At 56.8% G+C, this 12,612-nt stretch overlaps 1 protein-coding gene across 2 annotated transcripts in view; it reads right to left on the reverse strand.

Moving 5' to 3' along the window:
- Nucleotides 1-12,612, reverse strand: part of SFXN5 (sideroflexin 5) — a 130,357-nt gene continuing 117,745 nt past the window's right edge. For both annotated transcript variants that reach the window (XM_070379804.1, XM_005901331.3), the window contains one exon: nt 1-3,003. In XM_070379804.1, coding sequence (XP_070235905.1) covers nt 2,985-3,003 — 19 coding nt within the window. In that variant the 3' untranslated portion in view covers nt 1-2,984. The remainder of the gene's footprint in view (nt 3,004-12,612) is intronic.

The following is a 12,612-nucleotide window of genomic DNA, read 5'->3' on the forward strand; positions in this document are numbered from 1 at the left end:
AAATCCATCATTTATTGCCCACAGCTCAATAGTATTACAGAAATCACAGAATTTGAGAAATTTTCTGAGAAGGTTAAAAAGACACTGCAGAGTACCCTGGGAGGGAACGCAGCATGTGTGCTGGTGCCTCGCTCACTCTGACCCAGGGCTGGAAAACCACCTTGCTTCCGTGCCCCGGCCCTTCTCCTCTCAGGCCATCAGGACAGGAGACCCGCTGGCTCACAGTCAGGGATTGAAACGGGGCCGGTCGGTCATCTCGACGTCTTGGGCTTTTAATCCCTGCGCGCTCAGATTACTCTCTGGGATAGCAGCAGGGTATCCCCAGCCTGAGGGAATGTTTGAAGTGACCAGAGGAGGGTAGGCTGGGACATCAGGGCTCAAGAGTCAGTAGCAGGCATGCCCTGTGCTATGGCACAGCTGGGCCAGGCCCTGCCCTCAGTAGGTCCTGCCTCAGCCTCCATTCCAGATATGAACCAGTCTGCCCACGAGGCCTCTTGTCCTCTGGCCTCAGCAGGGTAGAGGGTGGATGCTGACCAAAAGTTTACCCTCACGGTATTTAATGCAGCCAGACCAGGACTCAGCAGCATGGCCACCTGAATCTCTGTCACTATTACCCTGAGCTATCAGGATCCTTTGCCACCCACCCCTCACTCCCCTCTCTCCAGGAGAAACCCTCTTAGCTCACATGAAATTGCATTGGGAGCATGACCAGAAATCACCCAGGAGACAATGTAAGTAGGATATGAGATGCCGAGGCCACAGGGCTCCCAGGGTTGGGGCAGCAAGCACACAGACCGAGTTGGAAAGACCCCCGTCTCTGCCAGGGCCCAGGAGGGGATGGGAGAGGGGCTGGGGTGGGCAGTTTTGGTCCCAAGGTAAAGTGCAAAAGAACAAGACCCTGTGAGAGGTGGGGCAAGGTGAGCTTGAAGTGAGCTTTTCAAGAGAGGCCCCAGACATGCCCAGCCCCGAGTAGTTGGCACATTCCCATTACAGGGGGATTAGCTGAAACCACCTGCCCGTCCAACACTGCTCATGCCCTCCATGCTTGTCTCCGCCTTCTGCCTTTACTGATGGGCTGCTCCTTTGGAAAGTGAGGAGCCCTCAGAGCAGTATCCTGCAGAGCTAGCTGGGGGGCATCAGGGTTTGGCTGGGAGGAGAGAGAAGCAGGGGCTTCTGGGGGTACGCGGTGTCAATGCCTGTGGGAGGCCCACCTCACAACCACCCTGCCCTAAAGACAGGAAGAGCCGCCCATGGCCACACACTTTCTGCCCCGCACTTGTCCTTTCCTGCCCCTGTGTGTGTTCATCTCTGGCCACGTCTCTCTCTCAGGGTGAAGTCACCAGGGGAGCATATCAAAGGCTCCACTCCAGCTAGGGCCAGGTGAGGGATGCCTGGAGGCCAGGCTTCCTCTTTGGGCCTTTCAGACGGGGGTGTGGCAGGGGGGTTATCCTGTTCATCTTCACCGCAGGCCCTGCTTCCCTCTGCAAAGCTCCTGCAGAGCTCTCCTCTTTCTGGCCTGCCAGTGGGAGCCAGCAGCAAGGGGCCTCAGAGACCTGTGCACAGTGAGAGGCGATGGCACGGGCACGTGTGCACACGCAGGCCCAGGCAGGCACTCTGCCCCCTGCTCCAGAACTGTGAGGTGTTTGGCAAAGGTCACGTGCTCCCAGGATGTTCACATACAGAAGGGCAAGGTTCCGGTGCTGAGGCCAACCGCTGGCCATTCCGAAGGAGCCTGCCCCATTCCCAGTCCAGTGTCCACACTGGGGATGTGCCTGGACTGCCCAGCCACTGAGCAGGACGGGCAAAGATGAAGTCTAGCTGAAACAGCAGGTGGGAACGCCTCCGTACAGTCCTCTGGTTCCAGACAGAGAGTGGAGACTCAGTGAAGGGAGTACACTTGTCCAAGGTCACACAGCCCATGAGTGCCAGAGCCAGGGCCCGCTGTTCCAGGGCTGACACTCTCAGGTCGATGCCTAGAGATCTGGGCTTTGGGCATAAGACCCTCCTGCTCGGGAAATGATGAGCTGGGTAGCCGACCTGGTGGCTGGAGATGACAGCAGGCAGCCTGGCTCCAGCCCCACCCTCGGCCCCAACACCCTGCTTCCAGCCTGTGCCTGGAAGGAAGACCTTCCCACAGAGGCCAGAATGCAGGCACAGTTTCCGCCAAATACTGCTCCTTCTTAGGGCCTCCTGCCTGGAGCCGGAACCATCTCGGGTCCCACGTGGATGAGGGCTCCATGTAGGGTGACAACAGCCTAAGTGTGTCACTGGGCTTCATGCAGAGGAACTGGTTTTGCAGGAGAGGCGTGAATGCAGGCTGGCCACACTCAGAGCCAGCTGCCCAAGGAATCTTCCAGTGCCCCTTGACTTCCTGGGCCACTTCCTGAGGAACTTCCTCACAGCTGGTTCATCTGCCTGCCTCCCCTCCCCAGCCCAGGCAGCCATCGGGCCTGGCCTCAGTAGCATCTTAAATCCAGCAGCCCAGCCACCAGGACCACCAGCTCCCAGGCCTTCTCCTCTTCCCACCACCTGCTGCCTCTGGGCAGCTGTAACCAAGGCTTGATTCTGATTAAAAATAAAAAAGAAACCAAGTATAAAAGGATCCTAACCCTACCCCGTGGGCACTCTACAATTTTTCAGCTTCACACATAATTGTGCTAAGTAGAGTTTTGACAACCCCACGTAAGGCCCAGAAATGCACTTGATTATTTTTTATAGTAAATGTGTCAGAATTCTTCTCCCTTATGTTAATTCATGAATAGATTAGTCTCCCTACCACTGTGGGGGGAGTGCTCCCCCAGGTGGCCTGGGACTAGGGGTGGGGGTCAGCTTGTCTCTCCCTGCAGGTGCAGCCCACAGGACTCCTTCCTTGCCCCCAACTCCGGGCCTGGACAACGCTCTGTCCCCAGGCCGGCCGGCCACTGCTCACAGTCCCTTGTTGTACACCACTGTCCGGCTGCTTGTGGCCTGGGCGATCTCAGGCTCTAACTGGCTTGTTTCGATCTGAGGAGAGAGTAAGAGCAGAGAGGAAAGGTGAGGGGACGGGAGGGAGGGGACAAGTGGGGAGCTGGGAGCAGCGGTCAGGACCTCCTGGTGCTGCCACTTCTCCTCTGCCCCCGGCCCCCAACCAGGGCCCATGCGTGCCACCTCGTGACGCATCTTCCTCTTTTCCTGCCCTTCTGCTTAGGGGCTCACGACACCCCTTCCAGCCAAAGCTGTACCTCACCCGCTGCCAGCACGTCCATGTAGGGGAAAGTCCTACCTTCTGAGTTCTCCGTCTCCCTCATCTCCAAGGACCTCGTCCCCAGGGATGTTCCACCCAAACTCAAATCCAAACCCCACCCTCTTGCACCCCACCATCCTCTGTCCCTCCAAGCACCCTCCTCACTCTCCTATCTGCTTTCAGACCACCGACCCCAGCCCCAGACTCTCTAGAGCTGTCTTCACATCCTCCCCCTCCAGCTGGATGTGAGAGGCCACCACTTGAGCCTCTCCAAGCTGCAAGGCCCTTCACGCCTGACTGGCAGAAGGAGCAGCTCCATCACGCATCTACCTTCTCCCCACTTGAACCTGACCACCTAGCAGAGACTGCTCAGAGTTCACTGTCCTTGACTTTGGCTTGACCCTCACAGTGGCCAGAAAATCCCCACCCCTGGGCCATATGGTTGGTCAGCTCCATCTCCCATTCTCCGCAGAGGCCGCCTAAAGCCTCCTCTGCTCTCCTCAGCCTCCCCGCCCTCAGCTTCCCACTCATCTTCCTACCTTGGAGTGAAAACAGAAGGCCTCACGAGGCACCCCTCAGCTTCTTGTCAAACCCATGACCTACCTGTGTTCTCACTCTGCTCCGGATCTGCCCTCCTGCTGCCCCACTGTGGCTATCCCTGCCCCCGGAGGACCCCACACTGGAGACCACTGCCAGATGGCCCACCCTGTTGCCCACCTTTTCAGGGACTCCTGCTCATCAGCAGAGAACCTCCCATCTGACACCCTCCATTACCCCAGGTCGTGTTCCTGCTACCACTGGGGCTCTCTCCCCCCATAACAACCTCGCTTCTTTAAGGCACTGTCCACTCCTTTAAGGGCAGCTCCAGCTCCTCACCTCCCACTGATTTCCCAGCCCACTGCAAACCTGGCTTCTGTTTCCACTCCCCTCCACAAAAGTCTTTCTCTCCAAGCTTACTGCCAGCTCCCTTTTTGTGACACCTACTGGACGCTTCTCAGGGTCTGGGGGTCCCTCTTCCCTGCGCACAGCTCCATAGGTACTTCTACTCAACCCATCTAGAACAGAACTGAATTCCTTGTCTCTTCCTCCCCGACCCCAGCTTCACACCACCGTCCAACGGTGCTCTGGCCAGGGACCGCAGGTCTTCCAGACCTCCACTCTCTTTCCCTCCCCTCACTGTCTCACCCCTTCCAGCCCCTCTTCCACCACAGCCAGGGTGAGCCTTCTCAGCAGCAAGTCCGATCATGCCTCTCTTTGTTATGAAAGGGCTCACCTGCACCACTGCCCTCAGGGACCCAGACCCTGCCTCGCTCTCGCCACCCTGTCCGTGGGATTGGAGACACAGCACACCTGCCTATCACAGTGCCTCAGATACACTGGCTTATTCACACCCCGAGTCTTTGCCTGAGCTGCCCCTCTGCCTCTTCCTCGCCTGGCCTACTCTGAATCCCTGGTCCTCCGCTCAGCTTCCAGGCCGCTGCTTCAGATATCTTCCCTCATCCAGGCTGGGTGTGGCTACCTCTCCAGCCCCACACTTGCCTCCCTCTGTACACTTGTAGCACATGATTTGAGGCTGACTGCTTGTTCCTGCTCCTCTTCCCACGGTAGATCGCAAGCTCCATGAGGCAGCGAGTGCATGCTGCTGTGCATCCTGCTCCTCAAGGCCGGGAGACAGCAGGTGTTCTCAAGTGTTGAGTCAATGAGTGGAAAGAAGAAAGGCAGAAAGTACTGGGAGGGCGGGGTCCCCTGGGAGTCCCCACAGCAGCCCGGATGTTGACCCACAGCTCTGGGGGCTGAGCCAGTGGGGATGCCGGAGCCCCTAAACCTGAGGGAGCCAGGAGGGAGGCTCCGTGAGGAGCCCCAGCCTGACCCCTGCCCTGGGTTGAATCAGGAAGCACCAGTCAGCTCAGCTGAGCCTGGTCCCAGGTACGTGCTATATATCAAGACATGGCAGCCCTGGGGAGCAGGCAGGAGGTGCCATAGCCTGGCCCAGCTTTCGGAGAACTCAGGTCTGAGGCCAGACAAGAGTCCCTGTGGACTGCAGCTGGCAGGGACCCTCTCCCTGTGGTCTCTGGTACCCCGATACACAGCCCACTTGAGAAGGCCAAAGAGGCAAGAACCAGGCTCAGGGCCCAGGCCTCGTCCCCACCCGCTCTCCTCGAACCACCTCCTCCCTGCACACCCTGCTGGCCTCCGAGTCCTCTCCGCCCCACCGGCTCCCCTCGTCCCCATGCTGCCACTGACACAATGCACAGCGCCCACGCTTAAAAATCTAAATGCTTTTGAAAATGTTTAACCTAGTTAGACAAATTAGCAAAAATTTGTGCAAAACAATTTAGGTATTTAAAATATTCAATGTTTTTAAAAAACTGGAAAACTGTTCTTAGCTTTCAGCTGCAAAAACCAACAAAATATAACATCCCAGCAATCTTACCATGAGGTGTAACATAACCCTTCGGGAAAGCTGTTAAACAGCTACTGAGGCATCCTGGGAAATAGCACTTCATTTATTCAAATGCACATATGTCAGGCTTTTGCACCATATGTCATTCCAAGCTATTTACAGTAATAATTAAATCTTAATCAACGTTTAACCTCTGTAAAATGTTTGAAGAATCCTAATCACCCTTCAGACTGCACTAATGAAGGAGAAATATATAAACATAAAAGGAAAATGATGCATAGATATCACGCTGGAAAGAACAGTAATTGCAAAATTGTATTTCTTTTAAATATAATCAGTAAATGATGTAAAGTAAGCCAAGGAGTATTTTAAGTTAAGACATCTTGGATGTCAGAGGTGTGAGCAGCTAATTTTGTTCTGCTACCCATAACAGATGTAGCATATTTTATTTTAGTGCCATTATTAGCAACTTCCCATGCCGGCTTTCACTGAAGCACTGAGTCCCGCATTAAAATCAGAGAGGCTGCTCACCACCATGGTGGAGGACCACGGGCCAGGGCCACAGCCTCCTCGGCCCGTTCCCTGGAGAGCACTGGCCCTGGTGGAGACCGAGACCTCATCCTCTCAGTGGAGCTGTCGCAGACCCAGGCTCCCCCCTCCAGCTCCCCACTGAGCTGAGGACAGCAGGTAGGAGGGAAGCAGGGGGGAGACGCAGGCAATGGGAAGGCTGCCGGGGAGGGCGGTGGTCGAGGCCCTCAACTCAGGAGCAGGCACTTGGGGACAGATGGCATCTAAGGCTTTTCCTCTCATTTCAATTCAGTCGGCTCTTAAGTAGCGGATGCTTATGGCTGCCAACGCCATACACCAGGCTGGGCACACAGAGATGGACAAGACCAGCCCGTGCCCTTGAGAAGCTTCAAGTCTAGGGGAGGAGTCAGACAGGAAAGCAGATGGGTTCCAGAGAGACAAAGTGCCATGGCAACTGGGGAGGAGTTACCACGCATTGGGGGTTACCATGCACCGATGAAAGAACAGGAAAGGAAGACTTCTCAGGGGAGGGAAGCCAGGAAGAAATGGGCGTTTTGATGAGAGAGGGCAGAAAAAGCTTGCTGGGGAAGAGAAAAGCATTAGCTGGCCAGCATGGCATGTTTGGTGTGGGCAACGGTGGACAGGTTGGAATGTGGCGGAAATGGAGGCGGAGCTGGGACAGGCAGGCCCTCGTAGGCCACTTGAAGATGTCAGCATTTTATCTGAGGGCAAAGCCATGAGGCTTCTGAGCAGGGGTGGTCCAAGATCCCCATCTTGCTGGTGGGGGTGGGATGGAGGAGTAAGTGAGGCGGCAGCTTCAGGCATCAGAGAAAGGTGCCAGGTCTTCCCTAGGATGCCGCCAGTGGGGGCTGACGGGAGGGTGTGCGGGGATCCTTTCTGAAGACAAAAGCCATAGGAGTTGATGACCAATTCCACGTGGGGGTGAGAGGGAGGTGTGGAGGATGACTGTGCACTGGATGATTCCTAATTCTAGCTCGGGAGCCGGGGTGGCTGGTGACGCCATTCTCAGAGGAGGGGAATGTGGGGGGCGGGTCAGAGTGGGGGTGTGGTAGGCTTGGGTCTCCCAGGCTGAGGAGAGGGGGAGGCAGGCAGGTCTTGGGGGTGGAGCTCTGGGCAGGGCCCTGGGCAGAAGAGTGAGCCCTGGATGTGAGAGCACAGTCGAAGCCCCGGAGTAGAGGAGCTTGCCCAGAAGAGCAGATGGCAGGGGAGGGCGCCAGGCCGAGGGAACAGGCACATTTGAGGGGTGGGTGTAGGGAACAAGCCCATGATGGTGGCCTTGGGGGTCCAGCCCAAGGAGCAGAGACAGTGACGGAGGGCACCACAGACCACAGCAGCATGGACATCAGGCAAACAGAACGGCCCCGGCGAAGACTGAGAGGCTTCAGTCTTTGGTCTTGGCACCGGGATCTGGGTGGGATCTGGTGACCCCCTAGAATCCAGGAGGACTCCTAACCCTCACTTAGCCTCTCGCTTCTATCACGGGCCAGTTCAACTGGTCATTGCTTAAGGCCTCTCCAGTTCTCTGACCATAGCTGGGGCTTGAGCCAATGCCCCAGCATCTCGTGGACTCACGGATGCTGGGACCACTGGGGGTCCTCACCACTGGGCCCAGCAGGGGAGGCCGGGGCAGGGACCTCTGTGCTACCCACCCTTTGACGATCACCTCTCTGCGGTTGGTGGTGGGGGGTGGGGTGGGCCTGAGTCTCCTCCACAGAAATCATATCCAAGGCTGTGCTGGTAAATGAATGTGATTCAGGTACTGAGGGAGGGCAGCTAACCAGCTCCAGGGCCCCGAAGTAGAGACCGGGAATGTGTTCTCTGGGGCTCCCCCTGCTTCACGTGCTATGTCAGCAGCAGAACAAATGGTGTGATGGCCACACTGGCTCACAGGTGGGTTGTGGATGGAGGGAGAGGCCAAGGCCCAGTGAGAGGAGTGAGTGTAGCAAGCAGAGGCCACTAGCATCAGCCCAGAAGACTAGAATCCCTGGGGAGGGGGCCAAGGGCAGGGGCTTGACCACAGAGAAGCTCTGAAGGGCCTCCTCTGGGGAGGTGACAAGGAGAAAGAAGGCTGGACAAGGAGTGGCCACAGGGAGAAGGGTGACCCAGTGCAGGCAGCCCAGGGGGCCTGCAGGAACCTATGGGTCCCTTCCTTCATCTGACAAACCCCTCCCCAGGTGCCTGTCCACCAGCAGCCTGGGCCTCAAGAGAAGGGATGTCTAGGATGGGGAGCCAGAGCCCTGGCTGAAGTGATCCAGCAGCACTGGCTGATGGTACCCCACCCTAGAACTGGGGGTGTCAAGAAGAAATGGGTTGCTGGGAACAGCCCCACTTTGCCTTGAGATGAGCAGTGCTGTCCTGCTCACACTCAAGGACTGCCAGGCAGAACTGCACCCTGGCTCCCACAGCCTCATCCAGATGCCCTCCCCAGCCGAGGCCCCACCCTAGTCTCCAGACCCAGCTCAGACTCTGCTCCCCTTGGAGCAGATAGCCCCAGACTTCCAGCTACATCTAAGGTCAGAGGCAGCAAGCAGGAAGCACCAGCCTCCCCAGAGTACTCCCAGGCCCACTGGCCCCGGAGCACCCTAGAGCGGCCGGATGGGCTTCCTTGGTGGCGCTGGAAGGGTTAACCCTGAGCTATTCGCCTCTGTCTCCTGGCTCATCTTGGATGGGGGGCAGAGGCAGGAATGTATGTGGGGCCACCTCTGCCTCTGCAGCCTGGGAGCACACACACCTGCAGCCCGCAGCCAGCAGATAGTTTACATATTTGAACCTGGAGCTAAGGTGCTGAGACATAAACAGGAAACTGGATCCCCAGTCTGTGCCCCATTCTCTGGGGCTTTTACCTACTACAAAGAAGTTCCTCCTCCTTGCCTTTCTTCTGGTGGCTTTTCTGCCTCCCTTTCAAAGGCACTGGGCAGGGGGTGGGGTGATACGCATGACCCTGTGACATGGCTCAAAGCTGCCTCCTGCTCCTGGTCAGGGGTCTGGGCCTCTGAGGGTCTGCAGGTGGTGGCGACATTGACACAGATCCAAAGCCCAAGCCGGCACCAACTTGTCCAATTCTGCCAAGTATGGAACCAACTTGCCCACTGGGCAGCCGCAAACCACCCTCTCTCACCAAGGCTGGGCAGATCTCAGGTCCTGCTTAGATATGCACACCCAGGCCTGAGCATCACCCTGAGCATTCTCAGAGGACAGGGGTGTTAGGCCAGGGCTGGGAGCAGCTGGGGCCTGAGCCCAGATCCCTGGGTCAGGCCTCCAGTGGTGGCGCTGGGCCCCACTGCCTTCCCAATGAATGTCAGACTCATTGATTGGACACTCAAGGCCTTCTGCCACCTTCTCCTGCCTCCTCATCCACCAACTCCTCTCCATCATGTGTTCAAGCTTTGAGGCCTAATCCGCTAAGGCTGCCTGCCACCTCCAGGAAGCCTCCTCTGATCTTCTCAGACCAAACCCACTGCTGTCGCCCCTGGTGCCCCGGGCACTTGTTTCTTCTCCATCACACCCCCAGCTACGCACTGATTCGTACTCTTACCAGCTGTGAATCCTGGGTCCGCCCCCCACGTCAGTGTGAGCCATTCAGGGTAGTTTCGGTCACCCTGTGCATAGTCAGTCCTTGATAAAAGTTGAACCAAACTGAACTCCTCAAGTCTGGGAATCTTATGTTATGTTTTCCATCCCACCCCCCAACCCCCGCCAGGCAATGTGCATCCAGGGAATGTGCAGAGCTCCCTCCCCATTTGGAGCTCCTGAGGGGCCCCCTGGTGGGCCAATCTCAGAATCCTTCTACCGCCCCCATCTTCTTCAGGTCTCAGTTTCCCCGTATGTGTGGTGGGGAGATTTTCTACTCCTGGGGCTGCAATGTGGATAATACCAAGAAATGGATGAGAGAACCCTTTGGAGGCTTAGAAAACCTGCTTAAGGAAGGCAGGACTCCATGGTTATCCCATCACCAGCCTAGGTCTTGCTTACCTGTGTCTCCTCACGGCTCACAGGACTGAGCCCTTGCTGTGGGCCAGGTACACCCGCAACACTTCACATATACTGACCCGTTTAATTGTCTCCGCAAAAGCTTTGCATAACCAAGCCTCCTTCCTTCCTGGCCTCTATTTAGATAGGTGTTCTAGAAGGTCCTGGAAAGAACTGGGGAGGGATGGCCTGAGAGGTGGCCCTGCTGACGCCTGTCACCAGGGCACGTGTGTGCATGTTCGTGCACGTGCCCGTGTGTGGGCTTGCGTGCACGCGCAGGTTTGGGGTGGGGGTGTGCAGAACAGGCAACGTGACAGGTGGCGTTGGCGTTCCTGGGCTCCGAGCGGCTTTGCCATCCCCATCCATCCCTCCTGGGGGGTCCTGTGGGCAAACTCCAAGAAAGCAGCGGGCGGGGAGGCGGCAGATTTCTGATGGCAAAAATAGCCCGCTTCAGAGTTCAATAGGGACTGATTAAAGCAGTAAAGGAGAAAAGCCCCAAACAAACATCTCCAAGCAAAGTAGGAAATGGATTCGAGATTGGAGGGGAGGAAACACCTGCTCTGGGAGATGGTCAATCTTGGTGGACCTAAGAGGGACACGATGCCTCCTAGACATCGCTCTGGTCTCGTGTCAGCCCTGGAAGAGTGGGAAAAGCAGGAAGCAATCAAGTCAAGGTGAGCCCAGATAAGCCATGCTCTGCATTAGGTGTTGCTAAATAGCACCAGTTCTTAGCCTTAGCGATACCCGGAGACAGTACTACCATCCTGGGGAGGGAGTTGGGATGCAGGAAACATGTGACCAGAGTCTACACGTGTGGGGTGAGACAGATCCTAGTGGGGCTCATCAGGGAGGACTTCCTGGAGAAGGAACCTCTTCCAGAACAGCTTGCATGCTAAGTTCAGTCGTGTCTGACTCTTTGAGACCCTATGGATAGCCCACTAGGCCCCTCTGTCCATGGGATTCTCCAGGCAAGGATACTGCAGTGGGTTGCCATGCCCTCCTCCAAGGGATCTTCCTGACCCAGGGATCGAACCCATGTCTCTTACGTCTCCTGCATTGGCAGGCAGGTCCTTTACCGTTAGTTCCACCTGGAAAGACCTGAATATGAACCTGAGCTCATTCCCAACTCTTCTCCATTCTTGGTTGGGAATTCAAAGGCTTTCTCAGAGAAAAAGAGGCAAGCTAGGAGAGACATTTATTTCTGGCAGGTCACAGCTTCCAGCCAAGCTGGTTGCTATCATTTACTTTGGGGCTAGTGATGAGGAGAGAGATGGTGGAAGCTCTGGTACCCACTGGGGGTACCCATATTTTTTCCCATACAGGGATGGTGTGCCTCTTTGTTTCTTAACTATGGAAGCTGGGAGGGGGACCTGGGAGGAGTAGGGGAGTGAGCAGGGGCATGGCTAAGCTTGACCTTCAAACACCTCATCTAGAGCATGCACGTGAGCTCTAAAAGCCAATCTCTGAGACCAGGGTGACTAGAGTGAGGACATGGGAGGCCCTGAGCTTCTGGTGCCCTGGGCCCTCCAGGGCTGAGTTAAGGAAGGGCTCGGCTGAGAGGGAGAGGGTGGGGGTTAGCAGGGCTGATGGGGGAGCTCTGAGCAGGAAGCCCTGGGGGGCTCAGATGATGTCTTTTCTTCCTGTCAAGGTGTTTGGCAGAGCCTGGAGGGGCAGAGGGGGGGTTCCCTGCTGAGGTGTCGGGGCCAACAAACCAACAATCCACAGTAGCAACCACAGGGCAACAGCCCTCGCTGCTGGTGAACCGGACTCCTGGCCCCACACAGACCCTGCGAAGCTGGTGCGGGGGAGGGACAGAGACATGCAACCCTCACTGCTGGTGAACCGGACTCCTGGCCCCACACAGGCCCTGCGAAGCTGGTGCGGGGGAGGGACAGAGACATGCAACCCTCGCTGCTGGTGAACCGGACTCCTGGCCCCACACAGGCCCTGCGAAGCTGGTGCGGGGGAGGGACAGAGACATGCAACCCTCGCTGCTGGTGAACCGGACTCCTGGCCCCACACAGACCCTGCGAAGCTGGTGCAGGGGAGAGACAGAGACATGTACACACTTGGGGAGCCCCCGGCCCTATAGAAGCAGTCCAGCCACTCTTTCCTGTGCTCCCACCCCTATTGCTGCGGGGAGGGCTAAGGAGCTGAGTCAGGGTCCAGGGGCCCCAAGGCATGTTCCAAGGAAGGTTCTGCCCATTCGCCACTCAGCACCATTCACAAGCCATGCCTGGCCCCAGAGGGTGGTGCACCCACACTACCAGAGAAGCACCCTACAGTCAGCATCTGACTTAAGGTCCTACAGCCCGCCATTGGCTCTCCTGGCTCCAGTACCAGGGCCCAGTTTCATGGGTTCACTTCCAGAATCTTAATGGACAGAACCAGGAGAAAGCTTACTTCCAACCCCTCATCTTGTGGCAAAGGAAATGGAGGTCTTGGGGTGAAGCCCAAACTCACACAG

The sequence above is a fragment of the Bos mutus genome, chromosome 11, assembly GCF_027580195.1.
Source record: "Bos mutus isolate GX-2022 chromosome 11, NWIPB_WYAK_1.1, whole genome shotgun sequence".
NCBI classification, from domain to species: domain Eukaryota; kingdom Metazoa; phylum Chordata; class Mammalia; order Artiodactyla; family Bovidae; genus Bos; species Bos mutus.